This window comes from Nannobrachium achirus, assembly GCF_963921795.1.
Source record: "Nannobrachium achirus genome assembly, chromosome: 9".
NCBI lineage: Eukaryota > Metazoa > Chordata > Actinopteri > Myctophiformes > Myctophidae > Nannobrachium > Nannobrachium achirus.
The window spans coordinates 61101888-61129060 of NC_137818.1; the positions used below are offsets into that span (position 1 = coordinate 61101888).

Here is a 27173-nt window from a genome sequence, read left to right on the forward strand (position 1 = left end):
GACAGACAGACAGACAGACAGACAGACAGACAGACAGGCAGGCAGACAGGCAGACAGGCAGACAGACAGGCAGACAGGCAGAGAGAGAGAAGAAGAGAATAACTTGGTGAGTCATGGAAGGATCCACAGCAGTCTAAGCATAGAGCTGCATAACTTAAAGGGCCACTTCACCTCTGGGACAACCCTATCTTATTTTATTGTTGTTTGGGACACGATCAACACAACCCTGAGTTGTTTTTTGTGTTCAATCTGTGTTTTTAGATATTTTAGTATTTCAGCATGACTAGTGTGATGCGTTTTGCATCATCAGTGATGCGTTTTGCATGCATGCAAAACGCATCACTACTACATGCTGAAATACTAACATTTCTCAAAAAACACAAAACATTGTGTTAATCGTGTCCCAAACAACAATAAAATAAGCTTGGGTTGTCCCAGAGGTGAAGTGGCCCTTTAAGGGCTAGTCCCAGGCAAGCCAGAGTCAGCTCTAATTGTAAGCTTGATCACAAAGGAGTGTTTTTAGCCATGTCATTTTTGTCATTGACTTCATAATACAGTATGCAACAGGGACGTGCAGAGAATGTTAGAGAGGCAGGGGCTGACATTTCTAAAAGGGCCTTTTGGTGAAAATATCGAAAATAGCCGACCTCCAAGCTCACAACGTGTCGCAGCGCGGCGCGCGATTTCTACACAGAGAGGGAAATCCTTTCAACATAAGATGCTGCATTCAAGTTCAGGAGAGTTTGGAAAGGGAATTCTCTTGAATGCTGCCTTCAGGTATGGCATGGAAAGACGGCATTTGCATTTCTTTCACCATAGTAAAAACGGCATTCGTGGTCTGGAGAGGGCACTTTTTACAAAAGGGTAAGGGCTCAAGCCCCCTTTGATGTCTATGTGTGCACGTGCCTGGTATGCAACGTGCCTCGTGAGCTGTTAGAAGCAAACCTTGTGGTCATTAGTTCGCAAAATCACATTATCTACCGTTGTTTCCTGTTGAAATTGACACATTTCACCCAGGTTTTTCATCTCACTCACATCACTTTGTCTGCTGACCTCACACAGCAACAAAATAAACAGAAAATAAACAAAAATTAAAATAAAACAATTCACAGGAGGCGAGCAGTGATCACCCCATGATGTGCACTGCAACGTAGTTTCAAATGCACTACATTGCAGGCGCTTTTTGAGAGTGAAAAAATAAGAAGTTACGTGTAACATGTGTGATCTGGGCAACTTGCCCCAGGAAATGTGCCAAGCTCAATAGGGAACAACGGTACTTTCATAAACTGATTGGAAATAAACCAGTGACAAAAAATGTTACAATGCAGTTCCTTATGTTATGGATGCACTCCTCATGACATGAGCTTTGTCCGTGTTGTGCGTTTCTGTGCCAACCTGTGGTAAAGAACTAATGACAGTGGTGGCTAGTGAGATTAGTATTAGGCCAAAGGTGGCTGGAAAGGGATCTGGTGACCGGCTTAACCAGTGTTAACCAGGCAGTGGGTCAAGGGGTCACAAAGCCACAGAGATCAGCATGTGCCGCTAATGCATGTGACGCTCATTTCTGGTTGGTTGGAAATGCTTACAATGTCTGCCAATTAAAATGTTACCTAAGTAAGTGCTTTTATATCGTACAGTACCTCAGGCTCAATGGCTTCTGATGTGGTTCAAATACATTAAAAAATACAATTATAGTCCTAAACAGATTAATAAGTCTCCATGAATAGAAAAAAAAGGTAATTTCTTGGGTGAAACATCCCTTTAAACAGACTTTTTAAAATAAACTGCCATACACATTGAATATGGTTTCATCTCTATGGTTATTCCATATTTATAGAGCATGCTTTTATGATTATTATTAATAATAACAGCACGTTCTATAATGTAACGGTTTAAAACCGTTACATTATAGAACATGCTGTTATGGTTGTCACATTATGAGTGATTCCAATTGCCCTGATCTGAGGCCCTCGAGGACTGTGTCCTAATATATTCAGAACCATGTCCATACAACGCCTAATAGTGTATTAAAATGTCTCTAAATGAAAACATGCAACCAATGAAGAGAAGCCAGCAGTGGTGATATGGTGCACCTCGTATCATGTAGCCTACAGCAGTGGTTCTCAACCAAAATAATCATATTTGAACTGGAGACCTGACGAGCACTAAGAGTTGAGGAATTACAATTTGTATAACACGGTTCTATTGTGAAAATAGCAGATCTACATGGGTGAGGCGTTGTAAAAAGTCCTTGAATTGTCACTTAAGAAATGTGTAGATACCCTCTATACGCTTACATTATATGTTGGTCTGTTTACTGTTGAGTGAGAAAACAATGTTGCACATTAAAGGACAACTTTGTTTTTTTACAACAAGGGTTCATATTTTAGATTGTAATTAAAGAATATAAAAGATGAGTGTTAAAATTATTTCATTTACTTCTTTCTATTGTTTTAGAGATTCTTATTTCAGTGGTTGGGGGCATGCGTACAAGTGGCTAAATATGCCATTTTACACAGAATAAGCCCATTCCCAAAATACAACGCAACCTTTCATGGTTGGATGTTACTTATGGGGGCTAGAAGTGTTACTGTAAATAGCAATAAAGAAACTGCTGGCTTATTGTGTCTAAAAAGACATATTTAGCCACTTGTACGCATGCCCCCATGCGTACGCATGCCCCACATTTTAGCACGGTAAACGCGATAAAACAATAGAATGAAGCAAATTAAAACATTTTAACACTCACCTTTTCTTTTCTCTAATTACAAACTAAAATATGAACCCTTGTTGTAAAAAAAAAAGTTGTCCTTTAAATTAATCATCTGGGGACCCCCCAAAATAATGTGGGGACCCCCTGGGGGTCCTGACCCACAGGTTGAGAACCACTGGCCTACAGTGACTTGTCAGGAAGCTAAAATGTACTGCGTGTTTTCATGCTGTGTTCCCTCTGTGTCCATGTGGTGTGTAGGAACAAGTGGAGTATGTGTTCCTGGTTATCTTCACCATTGAGACCTTCACAAAGATTCTGGCCTATGGTCTGGTCATGCATCCCAGTGCCTACATACGCAGCGGATGGAATCTGCTCGATTTCGTCATCGTCATTGTCGGGTATTCTGGGATATTTTTTTCCGGCTACAGTAAAATGATCTAGAAGTGTTCTCTCAGTTCTCTGACTCAGATGCTTGTGCACTTCAACACGCAATAATGTTTAGGGGGCAGTATAACGGTCCCTGTTCTGGAATTTCTCCAATAACTATGTTATGTAACTACTTTCAGATGCATAATACATATACTGTACTGTATTATACTGCAGGCCACATTTACATGTACACACACAAACAAAATAATCGTCTCCGAAAATAGTCTCAACAAGCCTGCTTTTAAAAGATGAGAAATAATTTTAGTCTAATGTGAGTTGTAGAGTTGTTATTTGTGTGAGTCCAGGTACAGTAGTTCAGTGCGTGTGTGTGTGTGTGTGTGTGTGTGTGTGTGTGTGTGTGTGTGTGTGTGTGTGTGTGTGTGTGCGCGTGCGTGCGTGCGTGCGTACGTGCGTGCGTGCGTGCGTGCGTGCGTGCGTGCGTGCGTGCGTGCGTGCGTGCGTGCGTGCGTGCGTGCGTGTGTGTGTGTGCAGGTTGTTAAGTGTGATAATGGAGCTGGGGACAGATCATAAGCCAGGGGAGGCCCACCACGCTGCAGGTAAACCTGGAGGTTTGGACGTCAAAGCCCTCCGAGCCTTCAGGGTGTTGAGACCACTCCGACTGGTCTCTGGAGTACCAAGTGAGTTCACAATGTGTACCACAGGTGTGTGTGTGCGTGCGTGCGTGCGTGTCTGTGTGTGTGTGCATGCTTAGTTGCAGGGGTGCAAAAAACGCAGATCTGCAAAGCTCACAGCACGTCAACGAGTTCTGAGCTTGTAGATCAGCATTTTTTTTGCCATATTCACCTACCGTTGGACGACGAAGATAAATCAGGGCTTAAGTGCCTCTGTTGTATCTTCTATTCAAGCGACTAAAGCTACTGGAATGATTTTGCGTTGATATAAATTATATGAAACAACATGCTTCTTAAATATCCAATTCATTTGAAAAGTAGAAAAAAGAGAGAGGAAGGAGCGCAAAGAAATAGATTGATCGTTGCAGCCCGACATGTTGGCAATGTGGGCTAATGGAAGCTGCGTGCGTGTTGCCTCCAGGTCTGCAGATTGTGCTGAACTCCATCATGAAGGCCATGGTTCCTCTGCTGCACATCGGCATGCTGGTGATGTTCGTCATCATCATCTACGCCATCATCGGCCTGGAGCTCTTCATCGGCAGGATGCACAAGACCTGCTACTACTCAGGCACAGGTCTCTGCTCTTCAGACTGCAGACACAGTTTGAACACATAAAGAATGTCTCTGGATTCACATGCATAGGAAAGGACTTTGCACACTCTCTGGCCCTTTACTGTGAATCCTTTAATTCTTTATGATTTAACCTTTTTTGAGCGGTGCTCCTGGAAGGAGCTAAGCTCCAACGTCTAAATATAGACCGTTTTCCTGAGCGCTTCCCTGTAGATGCAAAATGCGGTGCAACTGCAGTGCAAACAGCAGCCATTGGTGAAGTAGAAGTAAAATTATTGAAAATGGGAAATACTCAAGTAAAGTACAAATAGTAAAAACAATTACACATTTTACACTGCTGTTTACACCGCGGCAATGACGGGCGGCGCTTTCTCCAGGGTGTCACTCAGGAAAACCGTCTATTGGCCTACATCTTGGCACAAACTGCTCCAAGTTTGTCGTACGCCCAGGGTCCCATTGACCAAGCTTCGCAGGGCACGCTGTGATTGGCCAGCAGGACGCTTAATGAAATTAACTCATAAATTGCACCGCTCATTTCACTACAATAGGTGTGACTTTTTTTCCCTCAAGCAACGCCTCCCACCTCAAATTGAACGGTCTGAACACAGTGTGTCAGTCTATGCATCCAGGACCGTTACAGGGCAGTACAACTTGGAATAACTTGTATTAACATTCATCGGTTTTATTAAGATTAGGAAATTAAGAGAATAAGAACACGGTGGCGCAGTCGGTAGCGACAGCTAGAAGGTCCTGGGTTCGTTTCCCGACAAGGGACGCTGTGGGTGTCCCCGTATCTCCTAGGGTAGATAGATACCCTCACAAAAACATGCTGTAATCCTGGTCTCTATAATGCCTCCCCCTGGCCAGCCAGGGCACCTGATGGAGGGGAATGGAACTGGTTGGAACAATGTGTTCCTTCCACGCGCTACGTCCAAACAGGGAATAACCCCCCCTGTCAGGTGAAAAGAAGCAGTCTGCTCACGCCTCATGTACTGAAGGAAGCATGAGCTCAGTTCGGGGCCCTCCCCAGGCGTGGCAGAGGGAGAGCAGAGCCCAGGATTACAGTTTAGGCATTTGGCGCTGGGTGAAAAAATGGGTGACAAAAATCATGGGATAAAAGAAAAAAGAAAAAAAGAGAATTAGAAAACAAAATGATTAATTTAACCCATTTAGAACGGGTACACATATTGTGTATCATTATTTTCACGATTATTCAAAAATAGCAGATATACAAGCTCACAGCGTGGCACCGAGTGCCGCGCTGCGAGCTTGTAGATCTGCTATTTTTGAATAATCGTGAAAATTTGAATTTTGATCCGATTCTATAAGTGTCTTTTGAATCCTTCTAAGGTTTTTGGAGTGGTGAAAGCACTCCCAATAGACAGGTATGTCTGTGGGTGGCTATGTGGGTGGCTATGTGGCTGGCTATGTCTGTAGCCTGGCAATACCTCTAGTGGCCACACACAACCCACATGTTAAAGGAGGGGTGCTGTTTAGCAGGCCAGGCACACTCAAAGGAGGGGTGCTGTTTAGCAGGCCAGGCACACTCAACACGCACGCACGCACGCACGCACACACATGGTATAGCTGCTCAGATTCACCACTCCACTTCGAACCGAGGTTTGATTTTTGAAAAACCTTTGATTCTATGTCAGCAATCTGGCCAGCCATTGTCAAAGAAAAGGTCCTTTTCACTTAACTGGAGCTCAGTCAGTCTGTTCTTGAGAGACTGCTATGTCAGTGGTTCTCAAACCTTTTCATGTGAAGGACCCCCAAAATGATATGTATTTGGCCACGGACCCCCATCTCAAAACATTTAGTTCCAGGGACCCCCCAGAAGCAAAATTTACAAATGTTCGCTTTGAAAATACATATATTCAAAGATTTGCACACATTTTCACGAATTTAAAAAAAATTGCAGATCTACAAGCTCTTATATCTGCTATTTTTCACTGGTTAAAGCATTCAATAATTCTACTGTTTTAAAAAACTAACAGCTCAAACCTTTCTAAACTCTTTAACTCTCCAGTTGCTGATTGCATGCAAAACAACCTGATCTTCTGTCCTCTGCATTTCTTTGTTGTGTAGCGCTGATGGTGGACGACGACCCGACGCCGTGTGCGTTCGCTGGCAACGGCCGCTTCTGCGTCACGAACAACACAGAGTGCAGGGGCAAGTGGGAGGGGCCTAACGGAGGCATCACCAACTTCGACAACATCTTCTTCGCCATGTTGACGGTCTTCCAGTGCATCACCATGGAGGGCTGGACCGACGTCCTCTACTGGGTACAGAGACGTGTCCCCGAGTGGGGACAGGACGATGCGCGAAATTATCGTTTATCGCGATAAAAAACACTCTCCATAATCGTATCGTGGAGATGAAATTTATCGCGATATCGTCCTCCAGTCATGCACTGCACTGGGATCAATTCACCTTTTACTTGCTGAGCTGTATAATCCGGTACCACCTCTATAATTGTGGGCTCGCCTGAAAGGCGAGAACACTATGTTATCTTCATTATTTATTTACCACGACAGTACAAAGGCAGGGCCCTTAGCTAATGAGGTGCAATTGAATTGCAAAAAAACATCTGGGAGTGGTGTTAGCTGGAGTATTGGTTGAGCTTCACATGACAGTTAGCACGCTGTAGAATATAGTCACAGGCGAGCCCACACTGTTTTGTAGGAACAGTATTTCTCCAAAATGTTCATTTTCGGGAAAATGAGCTCAAGTGGAGTTAGGAGGTTTTGACCGAAAGGGCTTTTTACTACTTTTCATTACAGATTACAGATTAGGCATTTAGCAGACGCTTTTAATCCAAAGCGATTTACAATAAGCAGGTACAACATCACAATAATATACAAGATAATAGGTCAGTACATTAACAGCAATATAACAATGTAAATGGATATCTATCTAGAGAAAAACACAATATAATCAAGTTCTAAAGAAACCTAAAAAACACAAATGTTAACTAGCTTCATGTATGGTCATTGATTTTCCTGTAGTGCTAAGGGTTTAGGTGGAGTCTGAAAAGGTGGGTCTTCAGTCCACGGCGAAATTGGTTCATTGGTTCAATATTATTTTAACCAACACACAGACGTAAAGGGTGTTCAATAGCACATATTTATAAAAAGAAGAGAGGGCCAATCGGGTGGAGTTAGCTGGTTTGGCAGAAAGTGTGAAGTTGGGAGGTTTTGTCCCAAGTACTTTTTACTACTTTCCATTGGTTTAATATTATTTTAACCAACACTCAGATGTAAAGGGTGTTCAATAGCCCTGATTTATGCCAAAAAATCAAAAACCTCTGGTTTTGGCCAGACAGTGACGATATGTACTTGATACAGTCTTTTTTTCCACTCTCTATCAAATGTCTTTTCCAAAAAATAGCCGATCCACAAGATCACAACTAGATCTGCTATTTTTTTGGCAAATGTTCCGCCCCAGGGTGATAATGGATGTTTGGAATATTTTTCGTAATCGGAAACTGCGATTTCTTTGGTCACAATAATCGTGATATGAAATGTTCATATCGTCCCCTCCCTAATACTGAGTGCTTCCTCATCCTCACTGGAAACTTCTGTCTCTTCCTCCTCATCCTCACTAAATCTTCCATCTGCTGTTGCTCACTCTCTCTCTCTCTCTCTCTCTCTCTCTGTCTCTCTCTCTGTCTCTCTCTCTCTCTCTGTCTCTCTCTGTCTCTCTCTCTGTCTCTCTCTCTGTCTCTCTCTCTCAACAGATGAACGATGCCATTGGCTTTGAGATTCCCTGGATTTACTTTGTCTCCCTGGTCATCTTTGGGTCGTTTTTCATCATCAACCTCGTATTGGGTGTGTTGAGCGGGTAAGCAGTGAGATGAGGTGATCAGTGTTAAAAACGTCCCCAGGAGTCTTAAGATCAAAGGTGGGTAGGTAGCCAACTCACCTGAAAGACGTCTGGGGACGTGTTACCTGGTTACCATGGTTACCAGGTAAGCAGAACCTACTGTAGCGACTGGTGAACAAAAAGTAAGCCATTTACCATGGAGTGGGTTGTTGGCTGATTTACCACTGTTTCAGGTTTGTGGCACGAGGCGAAGGGTTGTGAGTCTGTCAGCTCATATTTGTGTGTGTGTGTGTGTGTGTGTGTGTGTGTGTGTGTGTGTGTGTGTGTGTGTGTGTGTGTGTGTGCGTGCGTGCGTGCGTGCGTGCGTGCGTGCGTGCGTGCGTGCGTGCGTGCGTGCGTGCGTGCAGTGAGTTCTCCAAGGAAAGAGAGAAGGCTGTGGCGCGTGGTGAACTCCAAAAGGCTCAGGAGAGCAGGCAGATGGAGGAGGATATGATTGGCTACATGGACTGGCTCATCGAGGCCGAGATTGTCGATGAAGAGGGCAACAAACGTTAGTACAACACCATGACCCACACCCACACTCGCGTGTGCGCAACACAGTACACACACACTAGGGCATTCACCAAATATTCGAATATTCGAATATCAAAGTCACTATTCGACGTTGTTCACCGAATATTCGCTTTTTTTTTTTTTTGGTGGATGAATTTGTTAATGCTCTATACCAGGGGTTCTCAAACCATTTTAGGCTGTGACCCCCAAAATAAACATATTTGAACTGGGGACCCCCACCCTGACAAGCACTTGGAATTGTAGGTATTACATTTAATGTGACTCGGTTCCACAGATAAGGCGTTGTGAGCATGTAGATCTGCTATTTTCACAATGTTTGCCTCTTGCTTACTTAATATTTGACAGTTTGGCCAGTCCTGTCGAATATTCGACTATTCGAATACTTTGAGGTCGAATAATTAGAATACTAAAAATCACTATTCTTGAATGTCCTAGTGCACACGCACGCACGCACGCACGCACGCACGCACGCACGCACGCACGCACGCACGCACGCACGCACGCACGCACGCACGCACGCACGCAACGCACGCACGCAACGCCTCGCACCGCGAGGCGTTGTGTGCTTGTAGATCTGCTGTTTTCACTACTTTTGTGAGACGGCCTTGAATGATGAAGCAGGGCTTTACTTTGCAAAAGATTAAGAACATACAAATTTGGAGATACGAGGTTTCCACCTGACAACGACGATATACTAGTGTTGTTGCTGCTCTGCTGTACAGTATGTTGAGCTGTCATGGTGATGAAACCTTATGGTGACGTAATCCTCTTCTTCCCCAAAGGTGCTGCCATCGCCAAGAAGAAGATGATGAAGAAGTTTGGCTGGTATAAACACAGCGAAGATGGAGGCCCGGGTACAGTGGTGCAGTAGTGATTACATCTTTGGGGGGGTCGCCTATCTAGTGGCGTCACGCGCACGTACCGTGCATGGCTGCACGCGACATGCATACCAGGGGGAAAATTGACTGTTGCCTGGATTATTCATGAAGCTTTCCCGGAAGAGAAAGATCCCATGATTGGCCGCTAGTTGCGCTGTTTTCCCCCCGCGAGGTACCAAAAAGATTTGTTCTCCACTGGACCCCATTAATTTTCCTCTTTGATTTTCTAACCTTAATAAACATCGTCATACATACTTTATGGTTCCTGTCGCTAGTGAAAAACTGCCTTTCAATTACCATGATATGCGTTTTGTGCAAATATGGTCCCATTTATGTTAAAATTGATAATAAAGTTGCGGGGGGCGTGGCCAACTAAACTGATACCAGCCGGCTGTGTTCTTCTTCGTGTGCTGTATTTCGGGAGGCTCCGACAACATTCTCCCATGTATCCCTGCGGTTGCACGTGACCGTTGGCAGCCAATAGCATTCCTTATGATTCCTGTGGTACCATTCAAACAATGATGGCGACACCCATACAATGAACAAAAAAGGGTCATTTTCGCTGCATAGAAACCAATGGCTTCGCACTGTCCATATTTTTTTTACAGTCTATGGCGCATACGTGTTCTCGCGACTATTTTCAAATGGCCGGAATGTATATAGGGCTGAAGTGGTTAGTGTATGTTTTGTAATAATAATCAAAATCTACAAAGTAACTAGTAACTCAAGTTTTCAAATAAACCCTCGATCTTCTATGTTGTTTAACAGAATCCGACTCTGATGACGACATCGCGTATCTGGAAGACGACAGCGGTTTCTGTGCTTCACTCGTGTAAGAGAACGGCAAGATGAGCAGGTTTTTGCTTTACATTTACAGTTGACGGTTTAATTTAATCATTCTCGTTTCCTCTTCTTTTCTTTAGGGCTAAGATGCTGGCCAACAGTTTCTGGTAAGTATAACAACACCTATGACTAGTTTATAATGATAAAAAATAATGAAAAAAGATACAGAACGTATTATGTGATTGGGTTAGCCCAGTGGCCCAGAGAGTAAGAGTGTATACCACATACAGCAGGGGTTTTCAAAGTGGGTGGCGGGGCACCCTGGGGTGCCGTGACGGCAGTCCATGGGTGCCGCAAGATAATTTGATATTTGGAATTTATATGGACACTTGAAAAAATATTTAGGATCATTTTAAACTTGAAGTACAAAGTTCTAACCAAAATGGCTATTATCTCAACGTTTTCCTCGCAACATTATCACTAAAATATCGTCACTGTCAGAAACCTTGTATCTCCAAGTTTCAAATGTGTACGTCTTTTGGTAAAGCAAAGCCCTGCTTCATCATACAAGACTGTCACATAAAACTAGTGAAAAGTTGTGTGTCTTGTAGATCAGCTGTTTTCACTAGTTTAGTACATTTTATAGATGATAAATAAAAAACGAACGGTTTAGGTTTCCACCTGACAACGACGATATGTTATAAATATAAGGTGCTGGGAGTGAAAATTATAATGTAGGGGTGCCTCGGATTAAAAGAATATTTATGGGGTGCCCTGAGACAAAAAAGTTTGGGAACCCCTGACATACAGGGTACATAATACACTTTATTTGTATATTTTAAGTGCAGAGCCACAAAGTGACAAAATAAAAGCCATTCACCAATCATTTCTCTCTCTCTCTGACATCAGTGATCAGTTGTGTCAGCTGAATCACGCCTTTAGGAAAAACTGTCGCGTTGCCGTCAAGACCAACAACTTCTACTGGCTGGTTCTTCTGCTGGTGTTCCTCAACACTGTAGCCAGCGCCTCAGAACACTACGGACAACCCAAGTGGCTCACAGAAATGCAAGGTAAAGATACATAAACACTTCCTCTTACCGTATTTTCCGGACTATAAGGCGCACTTAAAAGCCTTTAATTTTCTCAAAAAACTACAGTGCGCCTTATAGTCCAGTGCGCCTTATATATGGATCATTCATTGACATTGACATTCCCTTTAGCACAGCTCCATCTGTTGGATGCATAAGCGTCTATTATGTGCGCCTTATAGTCAGGTGCGCCTTATATATGAAAACAGTTTGAAAATAGACCATTCATTGACAGTGCACCTCATAGTCAGGTGCGCCTTATAGTCCAGAAAATACTGTACTTAAAGCAGTTGATGCCTCATTCATACTGGTTGATGCCTTTATTCCCGTTGAAACATCAACCAAATAAAAGTAGCTTTGCTTTATCACTGCGTAATAGTAATGTTTTTTTTTTTTTAATTCTTTATTTGAATCCACAAATTACAATTAATTTACAGGGAAACAAATATCAACAGGGTTGATAGTTCATGGACACTTAAAGATACACGTATAACACCTTCTCCTCCACACAGACAAGCTGCCCAAAGCTGCAATATTTAGCAAGTTGTTTGGCCTTGCTCTTTGACATGTATGAATGAATGGACCATTGTAAGCGCTTTGAGTTCGCAACTTGCTTAGAAAAGCGCTATAAAAATGCAATCCATTATTATTATTATTATGCCAGCGAACTTATGTACTTGGCCCAGGCTTCCAAATATGAGTATTGAGAATCAACATCTATATCCAAGAAAGACACGGCCACTGTTCAGCGCTTGTTTAAAGGTTCATTTTAGTGTGGTGACAAGGCACATCTGCACCAAAAGTGTCCAGAACATCTGAAAAACCTACTACATTAGCAATTGCACTGCTCTCTGCTTGCGGCCGCCACCAGCACACACATATTTGCCAACATTTAATCAAATAGGAACGTCAGGTAAAAGGGTGCTGTGTTAAGGGCACTTGCCCACTGCTTCTAATACTAAGACGGGTGAATGCAGAGAAGTAAAAATAAAAAAACGTATAAGGAGTGGGGACCATATCAAGTGGATAAACAATGTCTCTCCAATGTTCCAATGAGCATAAAATAATGGTTAAAGTGGTGAAAATCTAACGTAACAGTGTCTTAATGGGTAGTGGGGACCATATCAAGTGGATAAACAATGTCCCGCTGACTCCCCACGTTGTCATTCTCCGTCCGTCCGTCAGAGCGAGCCAACAAGATCCTGCTGCTGTTGTTCACGCTGGAGATGTCCATGAAGATGTACGCGTTCGGCCTGCAGATCTACTTCATGGCTCTGTTCAACCGCTTCGACTGCTTCGTGGTGTGCGGTGGCATCCTGGAGACGCTGCTGGTGGAGCTGGAGTTCATCCCTCCCATCGGCATCTCCGTGCTGCGCTGCATCCGCCTGCTCAGGATATTCAAGATGACACGGTAAACCTCACAAACAAGTCCACTCACTGGTTCTCAGCTCCTCTAGCTAGGTTCTCAACCTGTGGGTAGGGAACCCCAGGGGTCCCCAGATGATTAACTTAATGTGCAACATTGTTTTCTCACTCAACAGTAAACAACATAAAGTTTAAGAGGCAGTGGTGTGATATGGATTTTAGAAGTGTGGGTCCTCTAAATTCATGACGTTATGCGCTCACGCTGTTTTTATTGTTAAGTGTGTGTTTAGTGTGTGCATATGAGGCGCGCGTGCGTGCAGCAAAATAAGTGTGGGCTCGCTGAGCCCACGCGAGCCCATGGCATCTCACCCCTGCCACACACAGTAAAGTCTGCTAGCTCCTTTCGGAACCTCTCCCGAGTCCCTCCGCTATGCAGTTCTGACAAAATGAGTGATTTAAACTCATGATATGAAGAGTGAGGAGCTGCATAGCGGAGGGAGAGGTTCCGAAAAGAGCTAAAATTCTGCAAAGAATGCTAGGCGAGCGTAGGCTATATGCTGGCCGCATATACAAGTGTAAATGAGCCTGCCTACCAGAGTATTGTTATGCAAAGCAGACAGGTAGGGGATTGAATTGTTGACCGAGCCGTCGGTCGAGCCGTCACACAACTTGACGACGTGCGTGCATGTCGGGCGCGCGTGCGTGGGCTCGGTGTGGGCTCGCCGAGCCCAACCGAGCCCACGGCATCTCACCCCTGTTAAGAGGGTATCTACACAAATGTTCTAAAGTGACACTTTAAGGACTTATTAATACCTCTAAAATTTAAGATTGGCCAAATTGTCAAATATTAGAGGCAGAACACGAGGCGTTGTGAGCATGTAATACATATATTATATATATATATATATATATATATATATAACATTGTGAAAATAGCCGATCTACGAGCTTGTAGATCGGCTATTTTCACAATGTCATGGAGATCCCTGTCTGTAGAACCAGCCACACAGTTATGGGCTGCCTTGGCCATCTGTCTTGGCCATATATATGGAGTGTGTCTGTTAGTGACACACTCCATATTAGTGTGGTATGTGGCCGATGTGGCCTCCATATATGGGCATTCCCATATGAAGTCCTGTTAAATATGGTCTTAATATTGATGACATCACACAAAAATGACATTCAGATTTCCCCAGGGCTCATTTCTGGGTACTTTTCTCAGTTTTCTGTCAATATCTACATGCTCCACTCTGGCTCAGATGATGGAAAACTACAAAATATGTTACATAAGTATGCAGACAAGTGAGACAACACACATTTACATAACTATATATCACCAGGGGGCTATGTTCCAATGCAAGCACTGTGTAAATGCACTTAACAAATCAATGTTTGGGTGTGCCAGAAATGTCTTCAAATAAACCAAGACAAAACAGTCATTGTTTCTGGAGCCAAGGAAGAATGATTAATAGTGCTTCAATCTGTAATGTTAAAGACCATGACCCAAGCTTTAATTTTCCCACAGTCCCACAGACAATGAAACAGAATTTCAATGCTGATCATCACAATTATAACATATATCTGGTCTTTGGATGTACTATTGAACCTATTTAATAGTTATATAGGTTCTCACCAACCAGTTGTATTGTAATAACCTGAAGCCGGGTATTGACTGGCATGGCACGGCCGCCCCATATCAAAACTAAATGTGGAGAAGCAATGTTTTATGCACCACACATACATTGACACTAAGGCTTGCCCAGGTAAATAAAACTTTGGGGCAGGTGAAGTTTGCTTTCAGGTTGCCCGACCGGGCAAGTGCTCATTTGAGAGGGAACGCAACCGTCTATAAACACACCAGATATCTGTCTAAACACCTGAACGTGGCCAACGTGCTCTGTCTTCTGGTCTGTGGAATGTAAAAGGTGTGAAACCATAGACATATTCAATCATGGCTATGTAGGTATTTGGATTTGGAGGCATTGGGGTATGACATTTGTTATTGCACCGCCCCAGAAAGTAAAGAAATAAGTGTTAAATTGAGCGGTAATTAAAATCCTACCTATCATTCTATAATGGACAATGTACTTTTTGGGCAAGTGGGCATGCCCTTCGGGCAAGTAGAACATGACCTGTACTTGACCTGTACTTGCCCGACGGGCAAGTGCTTCTGAGACCTTAGTGTCAACCCCTTCCACACAGTAGAACAATGTCACAGAAAACTGTAGCTCTGCCTACAACTCGATGATTTTCTCTCTCTCTCTCTCTCTCTCTCTCTCTCTCTCTCTCTCTCACTCACACTCACACACACACACACACACACACACACACACACACACACACACACACACACACACACACACAGAAGAGTATGGGGAACTATAGGGCGGTGAACCAATCTTTATTTCAGCAGGTGCCTGAAGATACCTCTTCATGGAGCGGTTTAGAGATGGACATGTACAGTATGTCTTCTGGACAGGAGTGGGATAACATTGTGTATGTGCAGTGTTGGTAATGGTCTACTGGCAATATCACATACAGTGATATTGATATTTGACCACATCACACCAACACTCATTGCACTACACTGGCTGCCGATACAGGCCAGAGCCCACTTCAAGGTGCTGCTCCTGACCTTTAAAGCTCTAAATGGTCTTGCCCCAACCTACTTGTCAGATTAAAAGAACCATACATCCCTGCGAGACAATTATGCAGTGGTGTCAGTTCAGAAAAAGCTAAGGTATGGCAACATGACTGGTGTCTTTAGCAATTTATTTTAAGAAGTACATTTTATTTTCCCCCCGTTTCTATGGTTTCTTGGGCTGGATATGGCAGCCTGGAACAGTTGTTCAAGTGCAGCTAAACTTGGCATGTTAGTAAACGTGCCACAATTAACAATAATGCATTGCACCTGTGCAGCTGACTTGCGGAACCTGGGAATATAGGCTACCATTTGTCAAGATGGGGGGAATAAAAGTGTGGAGAATATAATTATAATACCTTGTTAAAGTGACCATTTTGTTAAATTTTGCATTTGTAGTTATTTTACTGTAATTTAACAACATAATGACCACCACAGATAGACAAAGAGACATCCATGTTTTTATGTTTAAAAGTAACTTTTATTTTCTCCCCTGGACCCAGGGTATGGCAGCTGCATACCCCTGCCATACCCAATTGACGCCCCTGCAATTACGCTCCCAGGATGCTGGTCTGGTTAAAGTCACAAATCACAACAAAGTAACAGTTGGAGGTGGAGCCTTCACACATCGAGTCCCCTATCTTTGGAACGCACTCCCTCAATCTGTGAGGGATGCAGACTCCTTAGACATTTTTAAATCTAGATTAAAAACGTATCTCTTTTGCCAACACTACGGTCTGCCTTCATGACCCAACCCTGCTCAGTGTGTTTTACACTGTGTTGTTTTATTTGATCCTATTTAGTTTTTCCTATCATTATCATTTGCTGACTTATACATCTTCAGCTGTGTACTGCTACATGGAAATTGTTTGACCATGTGTGCTGGCACTTTTTAATGTTTGTTCCCTTTTCTTTGCTATTGTGTTTGCAGGTTGCCTTATTGTGAAGTGCACAGAGACCCCTTGGGGTGACGTTGCACTATAAATAAAAAATAAACTGAAACTGACAGTATATAATGCAATTTATGCAAATTCCTCACACACTCCCCATGACATATCTCTTGCTGCTTCTCTCTGGTGTTCAGACATGTGTTCCATACAGCACTGCCACACAATTGTGGAATGCGCTGACCCTTCCCTTAAAACATGTAGTTCACTGGCCTCCTTCAAAACAGCCCTGAATATTCACCTTTCAGGAGGCCAAAGGTAGTGGTAGTTACTTGCGCCAGCAGAGGGCGCAAGTACTGCGTTCAGTGTTTCTGTTTGTGGCAGAGTCTGTTACCTCATCCAATGGAAAAACCCTTGAAAGAAGCCTTTGACGTGAGATCTACTTTTAAAATGACTAGCTCAACATGATGTTTTAGCTGAGGGCCCGACGGGGGCTTTGAAATAGCAGCACTAGCGTTACATTTTAGACAAACACACTTACTGTAAGGGGGAAATAAATGGGAAATCCTGGGGGAAATGTCTTCATCCCATTCTGTATGGAAGTGGAAGGTTTTGTGGTTCTTTGTAATGCTACTGACTCTTGAACAAAGTATTGCATTGGAGGTTTGCCTACTTTTGAAGCCATGAAGGGAGCTGACAGGCCCTTCTTGATGTCATATTGACATATTCTTTTAGAGGCATGTCATGTGGTCTACCTGCACAGTGCACACCCTTGGTGATCTACTGGTAGATCACGATCTACCTTTTGGGCACCCCTGGTAGGCCATATATGGCCACGAGTACACAAGGCGCAAGTTGGCACCCCGACAGAGTGCAGTCGAGTTGAATGTTTTTCATGATATTGAATGTTTTTGATGCTACTTTATATGTTGATGAATTGAATACCAAGGACCCCAATGGAAACAAGACCACAAATCCAGGCCAACTGAACAGGAGGTTGCCCTTTCGGTCGGTGTGTTTTGCCAGACTGATGTTTTCTCCTGGCAACAGAATAGGTGACAGTGGGTGGAAGATGAGACTGGGGCTTCAGGCTGGTCAGGAGAGCAGTGGTCCATTGGTGATTCAATGTTTGGGTGGTCACTTATCTACCCACGAACGTCGCCCAACACCTACTATACAGGTCTATTGCTATGCATATACAGTAGGCTTGTTTCTTTGTTAAAACACCCTGTTGTGACACTAAAGCGTGGCGAAGTGTGAACTTGGGGGGGTTTCGCATCAATGCATGTCCGTTAGCGAGAGGCGAGACCCCTGCTCAGAAAAGATATGGGGCGGTGGGGCGCAACCCAATTCAACACTGCAGGAGAGAGTGTGGCAGCATACACAGGTTTTACTTAGAGGAATTGTCTTCACCTTGCATTAAGGTGCAGAGAGAGAAAGCCATTGACCAATTATGCATACCGGTATATAGGCCCTGTTTTATTTGGCCTTGTTGGCAGTTAAGGTTAAAACTATCTCTGTTTGTCCTTTTGAGACATCTCTGGAATCCAGTCTGTTTTGCTTTTTCAGAAAGCTTAGGATCTTCTTAATGGTAGCTTCCTGATACTCATGGGACCACGCGATGCCATTGAAGGTTAGGATAGACCTCATGTCCTCGGGCAGTGACATCTGGTCTGGCCATTCGAAATTATCTATGACAGGAACGATGTTCTTCTTTCCAGCCAAGGCTGTGACTATCTCCTTGTGCACCCAGTCCTTCATGGAAGTGTCTCCCATGCACTTGTCAAGCGCATTGGCAGACAGGACAAGGATGAAGTTCTGTGCCCGCTGTACGCTCTGAATCAGTTTGTCCTCAAATTTGCCAGCCTCCAGCTTCTCCACATCTATGAACACACTGAATCCAAGCACTTGGAGGTGCACTTTCAACAGGCTGGCCAGCTGGGAGCCTGTGGTCCTGCGGTAGCTGATGAACACATCGGTATCTGAAGACTGGGCCTCTGTGAGGCAGGGCTTACAGGGCCTGCATTTAGCTGCCAGGATCTTTGCCCGGTGGACACCGTTCTCCATGTGGCAATCATACTGGAGTTGGTGGTCAGTCAGGTTTTGAACATTGTTGCGATCCACTCCTGACTGAACGAGACCGTAGGTATACTGGCGAAAACGGGGGTCCACGTCAGCTAACCAATCAGCCAGGTTGCTTGGGTCACATGTGGAGTAGTCGGCGTAGGTCTTCAGCACACGCAAGTCTCTTAATAATCTCTTGCGAGTGAGGCCCACAGTCATGCCTAGGTCACTGCTCAGGTCCTCGTCAGTGATGTTTAGAAGGAGGTCTCCATCAACCTGCAACTCCTGGAAACGTTCACAGAAGGCACTGAAGCCTATCTGCTCGAGCCAGGTCTTCACCTCACCACTTTTCCAGTTGGACACGGATGGCAGGATACGTCTTGGCACTTCCTCACCCATCATGCTCAGTGCCTGTTTGGCAAGTGAACCGGTTGTACCACTACTGGAGTACATGACAATCCTCTTTAGGCTCTTCACAGCTCCGATTTCTTGCAATATCTTAGTGTTATGTTGACGGGACTTGATGCTCGCCTCGACGCAGAGGTAGAAAGAAGCTATGCACTTTCCCTCTAGGCGTGTTCCATCCAGCAATGGCAGGAGGTGCTGCAGGTCAGCTGCCGTTCTACCCTGCATGCTGTGTGCGCTTTTCAGCAAGCTCTGTGCAAACTCCTCTGGGTCTAATGATGCAATAAATGGCTCCACTAACTCCAAAGTCCCAGATTTGACCACCTCCTTCTCAATTTCTCGGTTGGCAGCTAACAGAGACACAGCTAGGCAGGCATAGAAGCGAATGAGTTCATCCTCTTTAGAGAAAGCCAGTGGGAAAAGCCATTCAGGAGCTTGTTTCTCAATCATCAGCCGCTGGCAGCGATGGCCTCCGTACATGGCACAGTTGGATAGGGCCACGGCACAATGGCGCAGCACGGTGGGGTCTGTACCGCGGCACCAGAAGAGAAGAGCGTCCATGGCACCGTTGGCGATGAGCTTTGCAGATGTCTCTTCTGTGTGTTTGAACATGTGCTCCAGGATCCCTGAGACACTGCGTGCCAGCTGAGTATCTTCCTGCTTTTGGGTTAGGTTGCGGACGACCCCCAGCCCCATGCGTGCCACATAATCTCTGTTCTCTGAAACCAATATCTGTTCCAGTAGTTTTGCTGATTCATAAGTGATGTCCTTCGCCGGTGTCTGTAGAAGCTGAAGGAGAGGCTGCAGACCTCCATCCAGTCTGATTCTGTTGCAGATCTCTTCAGCAACCTCACGGCCAATGCTGGGTAATACCCAGGCCTGCTCCACCAGCTGAGATATTTCCGTGATGGCCCTGCGAATGTCATCTTCACTGGATGTGTCTTTGGCTGATTTCAGTGTCTTGATGGCCAGGTGGAGGGCAGGGAGTGAGCTGTCCAAAACAGCCTGCACGTCGGCATGGATTCCCCGTGACACAGATTTAGGCTCCACAGATGTAAACAGGTCGAGCACCCGTCTACACTGCAGGAACCCAGCCATAGAAAGGAGTCTTTAATGAATACGATGGCTCTAAGCAGGTCCACGTCAATCAAATAAGAGATGTCACAACTTAATGGCTTCTGTGTGACTCTACCCCTTTATTGTGCCAAGTAGCCTTGGCCCAGTCTAAAGTTATAAAGTGACATCTTCCAAAGAATTGCATCATTCCTCCAAAATGTCATTTATGGAAAGTTGTCCGATTCCTGTTGGGTATGCATGCCCTTCAGTTACAATGTACACTCATTGTACCCATCATCACCCATGACATCATATTGATGACATAAAGGAACTCAATATATGGGCATTAAATGGGGCAAAGACAGACAGACAGGGATTCTCAGATTTTTGGTGGTCCAACCGAATACTCAGTTGGCACTGCACCTTGAATCATTTGTGATACGGCAGGCCGATGAACCACAGCAGCTCGTAACTATGACGGGAGGACAGAGGGCCGATAATAATGATGCATGTTTTGAAAATATTGATGGTTGACAGACACAGAGATCTCCATATATGGGCACAAAAGTAACTAGAAATGCATTCTGTTGAGATGCCAACTTGCGCCTCGCGCACAAGTAGGCCATGTAGTAGGCCATGTATGGCCTACTTCTGCGCAAGCAGGTGCGCTCACACCTCATGGCGCAATTAAATTGTTAATCGCAATGATTTGAGTGACAATAATCGTCATGTAAAATGTCATAACTGTGACAGCGCTACTCGACAGTTCCCATAGCAACCATTGAAACCTCTGTGTCATCGTGCAGGCACTGGGCAGCCCTGTCTGACCTGGTCAACTCCCTGCTGAACTCCATGAAGGCCATCCTGTCCCTGCTGCTGCTGCTCTTCCTCTTCCTCATCATCTTCGCCCTGCTGGGCATGCAGCTGTTCGGAGGCAAGTTCAACTTCGACGACACCCAGATGAAGAGGAGCACGTTTGACTCCTTCCCCCAGGCTCTGCTCACCTGCTTCCAGGTGAGTCATACGCTCACAATGCTAATAGTATTAGCCTGGAACCAGACCAATCTGCCTGGGCAAAAAAACTTGTCCTTGGTGAATATGGGTCTGGCCCCACTCAATTGTGAATCCATTTCCTCTCCCCAAAATGTGGGGGACCAATCAGGGCCCAGCATTGGTCTGGTCTAACCAATCATGTCCAGAGCCATTTTCTTAACCCACCCCTATATAAGTGTAATAATATTAGTATAGCCTACCATTCATTACTTTATGTATGTTTCTAAAAGATTATCTGTATGTCTGTCTGTCTGTCTGTCTGTCTGTCTGTCTGTCTGTCTGTCTGTCTGTCTGTCTGTCTTGTCCGTCTGTCTGTACAGATCCTGACAGGAGAGGATTGGAATGCAGTGATGTATGACGGTATCATGGCGTATGGAGGGCCAATCTTTCCTAACATGGTCGTGTGTATTTACTTTGTCATCCTCTTCGTCTGTGGTAACTGTATCCTTTCTCTGCTTAGTGGTCCTTGAGGGTGGTCCCCAGCTAAATGGTGGAGAGTTGGTAAACAAATGGACCCTTATAGGTCTTTAGCTCTTGAGAGTGTAGACTTAAACCAAATGGACTCGTACAGGTCCATTTAGTTTCATTTTAGTGTTGAGAGTTAAATTATTGTTAAACATCTGCATTAATTAATGTACCAGAATTCTACATGATTAGAGAATACAGAAGAATTGATTATTATTTTGATCAACGTTTGCCTTATCCAACAGCAACAAAATAACTCTTGACTCTTGTGTCTGAGATGCAGAATCTCATCAAATGGTGGTCCGTGGCTCAAATGCCAAATAAATAATGTCCCTTGATATGAAAACGGTTGAAAACCACTGTCATAACACGACTGGTGTCACAGGCTGACCACACGAAGTCTGAGATCCACATTGGAGCCTCGCCATCCCCATGTGGATCCATATGATTCAGTTGTTATTAGGGATGTCCCGATACCACTTTTTTGCTGACCGAGTACAAGTACGAGTACTTCATTTGGAGTACTCGCCGATACGAGTACCGATACAAGTACAATTAATAATACAATTTTTTTTTAACAGATGTTCCTCACTTTCTGGCTGTATATAACACATTAAATTGCATTGCTTTCCCAGAACATGGCACAACTGCCACACATTTCACTTTTTTTTCAGGTTTAGCCCATGGAAATTCCTGTACTGTGCATGATCTTCTAGATCTGCTATGCTCAAACATTTGGTATTTTTTACTTTTGATACTTTAGGAGAGAGAGAGAAAGGCGAAGTGGCGGAACACACAGGGTACTCGGGTGCTTTGTGAGCAGTATCGGACGAGTACCGATACCGCAAAATAGGCCGGTATCGGGGCGAGTACCGATACCACGAGTACCGATACCGCATCCCTAGTTGTTATTAAAAAAGCATGGCCGCTGTTCTGTCCACCTGTTCTTGAGTGCAGTCCCTTCCTTAACGCGGCGCTCAGACATCCTGCTTAACGTCTTCTTGGCCATTGCCGTGGACAACTTAGCAGGCGGAGGAGGGAAGAAGAAAGTGGAGTAAGTGAAGAGACGATGAACTCTGATCCATCCTGTTATTGTACAACGTCCCGTAAGAACACAGACGAATATCGTCACTGTCGGGGCAGAAACCTCGTATCTCCAAGTTTCAAATTTGTATGTTTTTCTTTTTTCGCAAAGTAAAGTAGTTTAGTTCATTTTTTTAAATGATAAATACAAAACAAACGGTTTTGGACATACAAGGTTTCCACCCGACAACGACGATATATATTTGCTTACTTTACAATGAAACAAAATCTACTCTAACCTGGCCTGCAGAGAGAAGAAGGACGAAGAAGAGGAGTGGGATGATGATGAGGAGAAGGAGGGTGAAGCCGAGGTACGGGATGTTTAGTAACTTCAAAGGCTCTGCGTGCTCAACTAAAGAAATGAATGAACTCTCATTGATCTCTGTCGGTTGCAGATTCCCACTAACATGGAACATCAAAAGAACAAGCGCACTCTTGAACGTGGTTGTGTTATTCAAAAGACTAAGACTACGGTTTTCTTTTCCTTAAAGAAAAAAACTAAACCAAAAAGTGAAGAGACGTTCAACTTGTGACTGAGTGCGGTTGTTCTTTTGATGTTTAATAACTTGTCACAAGTGTTGTCATCTACATCAGCATTATTTTGGTGAGTCCCCAGATGATTAACTAACCCCAGATCATTGGCCAAATTGTCAAATATTAGAGGCAGAAATTGTGAAAATAGCCGATCTACCGGTACATGCTCACAACTATTTTCACAATAGAACCGTGTTATACAAAATGTAATGCCTCAACCCTTAGTGCTCGTCAGGGTGGGGGGGTCCCCAGTTTAAATATGATTATTTTGGGGGTTGCGGCCTGAAAAGGTTGAGAAACACTGATCTATATCACTGGTTCTCAGTTTCTGGCCCAGGCAGGGGCCACCAGTGGTCCAAATGGACCCTTACAGATCTGTAACTCTGGAACCAAATGGAAATGTATGAGTCCATTTGGTTCCATTGGATTGTAGATTGTCCTCTCTGTGTTTCCTGTGTGCAGAACGAAGAGGATGAGGAGGAAGTGCTGGCCATTGAAGGACTGGAGGGACTGGAGGGTGAGTGTGACCTTCCTCTCTCACTGCATTATGGTGGAAACCCTGTACTGTATGTCCAAAACGCTTACTTTTTAGGAAGTGGAAATTATGTACCTGCGTTCCAATGGATTTACATTATGGTTATTATTTTGTCGCAAGCTCTTGTTGATACTTTTCATTGGTTCAATATTCATAACTGTAACACTTTGAGTGAGATGGTGGTTTTGGAGATTTCCAAGATAGTAACATTTTTCATCTCGATAATAAGAGTGTTTCAAAGGCAATACCATGTAACCACTTTCAACCTAGGGCAATATCATGTAACCACTTTCAACCTAGAATCCCAATTGTGGGCATGTTATAGTAGACAAAGATATCACGGATATCGTGATGGAACGTGTTGTGAGCTTGTAGATCGGCTACTTTTTGCAACAGTCATACAGTATGATGAATGTAGTAGTAGGACATTCATTTATGAAGAAAAAAAACAATGTTAAAACATAAGATGAAATGTGGTTACTTAGTTGCAGAGGCATTCAAAGAGAGCTGGTACACAGTATAACATCACTGGGATCCTTTTTCTGTCAACGTCGTGCTGTTATATTGTAAATCACCAGGGCTGTGATCCAAAGATACAAAGAGTATCTTTATAACAGCACTACCTCCTCTCTAAATATTGAAATATTGATATAATATATAATATAGTAATTTTAGTGCTCTATTATAGATATATATGTATATTTCTTTCCCCTTTTATGCAGGGATGGCTCCAATGAAACCGGACTCAGGACCCAAGGAGAAAATTGACCCGATTCCCGATGGAAGCTCATTCTTCCTTCTTGGGAAGAAAAACTGGTAAGTGCAAATTCTTGATTGATGTACATTTATTTAAGCTGAATCGAATCCTTCTATTGTGAGGAGGACTGGAAATCTCCTGTGGAGGAGACTGGAGAGCAGATCTACAAGCACATCGCAATGTATTGTTAGCTTGTAGATAGGCTATTTCTGCTACTTCTGCATGTCGTACTTCGAGACAAAAAAATAGGGCATTCATTTATACTTCTACTCAAGTTTGAGTGAAATTACTGAGATGTTTCATGATAGTTAATAGACTGTGCACTGATGTTTCTCCTTGTCTTGGGCCAGTCTGCGTGTGGCGTGTCACAACCTCATCCACCATCCCTACTTCACCAACTTCATCCTCATCTTCATCATCGCCAGCAGTATCTCATTGGCCGCTGAGGATCCCATCAAATCTCACTCCTTCAGGAACATTGTAAGAATCATCGTCACAAGGGGGGGGGAAGTGGGACGGAGTTACTAGGGCCCAAGGTGGAGGGGCCTTAATTAGTTTATACTTTAGCTATTGAAAAATAGCAGATATACAAGCTCACAGCGCGCTGCGAGCTTGTAGATCTGCTATTTTTGAAAAGTCGTGAAAATGGTTGCAAATCTTTGAATATATGTATGTTTTTAAGCGAACATTTGTAACTCAAATTTTGCTTCTGGGGGGGTCCCTGGAACTAAATATTTTGAGATGGTGGTCCGTGGCCATTTACATTTTGGGGGTCCTTCACATGAAAAGGTTTGAGCACCACTGACATAGAAACATAGGTTTTTCAAAAAACCTTAGAAGGATTTGAAATCTTCGAAGACTTATATAGTTTTTCAATAGTAAAGTACCCAGGGCCCAGAATTTGGTACGACACCCCTGAGAATCACCGTCAATCACATCTTCTACCACTTTTTCGAGTCACGTGTTCAAATACTGGATTCTGATTGGCTAAATTCCGGAGGTTATGAGAGGACAACTGCCGCAAAGTTGTGTGAGGAGATCAATGCGCCTCAGTGTACATCCGGGGACTTCAGGAGGTAGTCGGAACACCTTTCCCCCAACCAACAAATGAAGGTCGCAGCGGTCCTATGTTTACTAACGTGCGTACTATCGTCGCCGATTTATTTGGATCCAATGCAATCCGCCAACTTTAAAGCCCCTTTTCTCTGAACCTATGCCTTTCTGGAAGCGAACAGCCTCTATTTACGGCCGGAACGGTGCTTTTAACTGACGTTAGCTTAGCTGTAAGCTAGACGCATGGATTAGTATGGAGTTGGCGCCATCTGTTGGTGAGTAGAAGATGTTGTTGGTGGAACTATCTGCTGTCTCGCGGAAGTTTTATAGGCAATAATGATTGTAACTTAAGATCCTTGCAAGTTACAACTATGTGTTTTCTTTCATGTATAATGGAAAAAGTGGTAGAAAAGCTATTTACCACTCGGGGTCGGACATTATGCTCTGATAATGTCCTGTGTTAGGGTGTTATCGGACTCGGCTTCGCCTCGTCCGATAACACCCTAACACAGGACATTATCAGAGCATAATGTCCTCTCACTCGGGGTAAATTGCTTACATCTCCATCGTTGTCCAAGTTGTTCTCTTCACCTTCAGTACCTTCAAGCCAAACCAAGCCGAAACTATCTCCAAGTTTCAAATGTGTACATTTTTCGCAAAGTAAAGCCCTGCTTCATCATACAAGGCCGCCGCACAAAAGTAGTGAAAACAGCAGATCTACAAGCACACAACTTGTAGATCTGCTGTTTTCACTAGTTTAAATCACTTTTAAAATGATAAATACAAACCAAACGGTTTTGGACATACAAGGTTTCCACCGACAACGACGATATACTCTATGGGGAGCAGCTGTAACAAGTCTAAAACGTATGGAATGTATGGCTTAAGCTTTACGTTATGTTGATACCATATGAGCTGATGTTGTTGTGTGTTGTCCTCAGGTGCTGGGTTATGCTGACTACGTGTTCACCTCAGTGTTTACAGTGGAGATCGTACTGAAGGTCAGCAGCATCTCACTTCATCCAAGTCAGGGCTGAAACACTTCCAATAACCAGTTAACAGAAGATTAATCCAATCAAAACATTAATGTTTGTCTTTGTTCCATATTAGAAAATGAAAACCTATGTTTGATCATACGTTTGTACTTAACCACTTACTTAGTTGTCTGCTCCCTTTTCCAATTGTATGGTCGAAATGATCATATATCACATAATATTTATTGAATAATGAATAATTGATGGATTAATCTATTATGAAAACAACTGTTAGTTGTAGCCCTAATAAAAATAGGACATTCAATGACTCCATCAGTGCTACACAAAGTAAATATTGAGTATAATCTTTTTAGATCAGTTCTTAAACTGAGGTCCAGGGACCCCCAGGGGTCCTTGAGAGCGTTCCAGGACATCCCCAGTTATATGATTGATAGTTAGGAACCAAATGGACCCTGGACTTAATGCAAAAATGTACAAAATGTAGTTATGAGTTATGGGGGGTCCCATCATTATCATTCCTAATGCAATCCAACCTGAAATCTGAAAATGTTTTGAAATGATAATAATTAAAAACTAGAAAGATGTAATTGGAATAGTGTTGTTGACTATTTGTATATATTTTTAAATATTCATATATATTGTCATGTGAAACTTGACCAATCCTCAGGCTAGCACCACTCCCCCATTGAACTCAATGGACTTACTCTACCAGTAAGGCTCTATTGAAACCCATTCACAAATAAAGTGTATCTAGAATAAGGTTTATCTAGAATAAATAAAGTTTCCCCA

The 27173-nt window shown here is 43.6% G+C and overlaps 2 protein-coding genes across 2 annotated transcripts in view; one reads left to right on the forward strand and one right to left on the reverse strand.

The window, feature by feature from the left end:
- Positions 1-27173, forward strand: part of cacna1fa (calcium channel, voltage-dependent, L type, alpha 1F subunit a) — a gene marked incomplete at its 3' end in the record, with an annotated part of 62610 nt that overhangs the window by 6011 nt on the left and 29426 nt on the right. The window contains exons 3-21 of the mRNA XM_080732954.1: positions 2972-3111; positions 3635-3780; positions 4196-4348; positions 6433-6629; positions 8084-8187; positions 8577-8719; positions 9525-9596; positions 10389-10452; positions 10544-10570; positions 11313-11473; positions 12677-12902; positions 20716-20923; positions 21283-21403; positions 22409-22481; positions 22761-22821; positions 23507-23561; positions 24302-24395; positions 24687-24816; positions 26331-26390. Of these exons, the coding sequence (XP_080589080.1) occupies positions 2972-3111; positions 3635-3780; positions 4196-4348; positions 6433-6629; positions 8084-8187; positions 8577-8719; positions 9525-9596; positions 10389-10452; positions 10544-10570; positions 11313-11473; positions 12677-12902; positions 20716-20923; positions 21283-21403; positions 22409-22481; positions 22761-22821; positions 23507-23561; positions 24302-24395; positions 24687-24816; positions 26331-26390 (2235 nt within the window). The remainder of the gene's footprint in view (positions 1-2971; positions 3112-3634; positions 3781-4195; positions 4349-6432; positions 6630-8083; positions 8188-8576; positions 8720-9524; positions 9597-10388; positions 10453-10543; positions 10571-11312; positions 11474-12676; positions 12903-20715; positions 20924-21282; positions 21404-22408; positions 22482-22760; positions 22822-23506; positions 23562-24301; positions 24396-24686; positions 24817-26330; positions 26391-27173) is intronic.
- LOC308291781 (NAD(+) hydrolase SARM1-like) lies at positions 17864-19951 on the reverse strand (the record flags this gene model as incomplete). The annotated part of the gene is made up of 1 exon (XM_080733914.1): positions 17864-19951. One exon carries the CDS (start codon positions 19949-19951, stop codon positions 17864-17866), a length of 2088 nt encoding a protein of 695 aa, XP_080590040.1.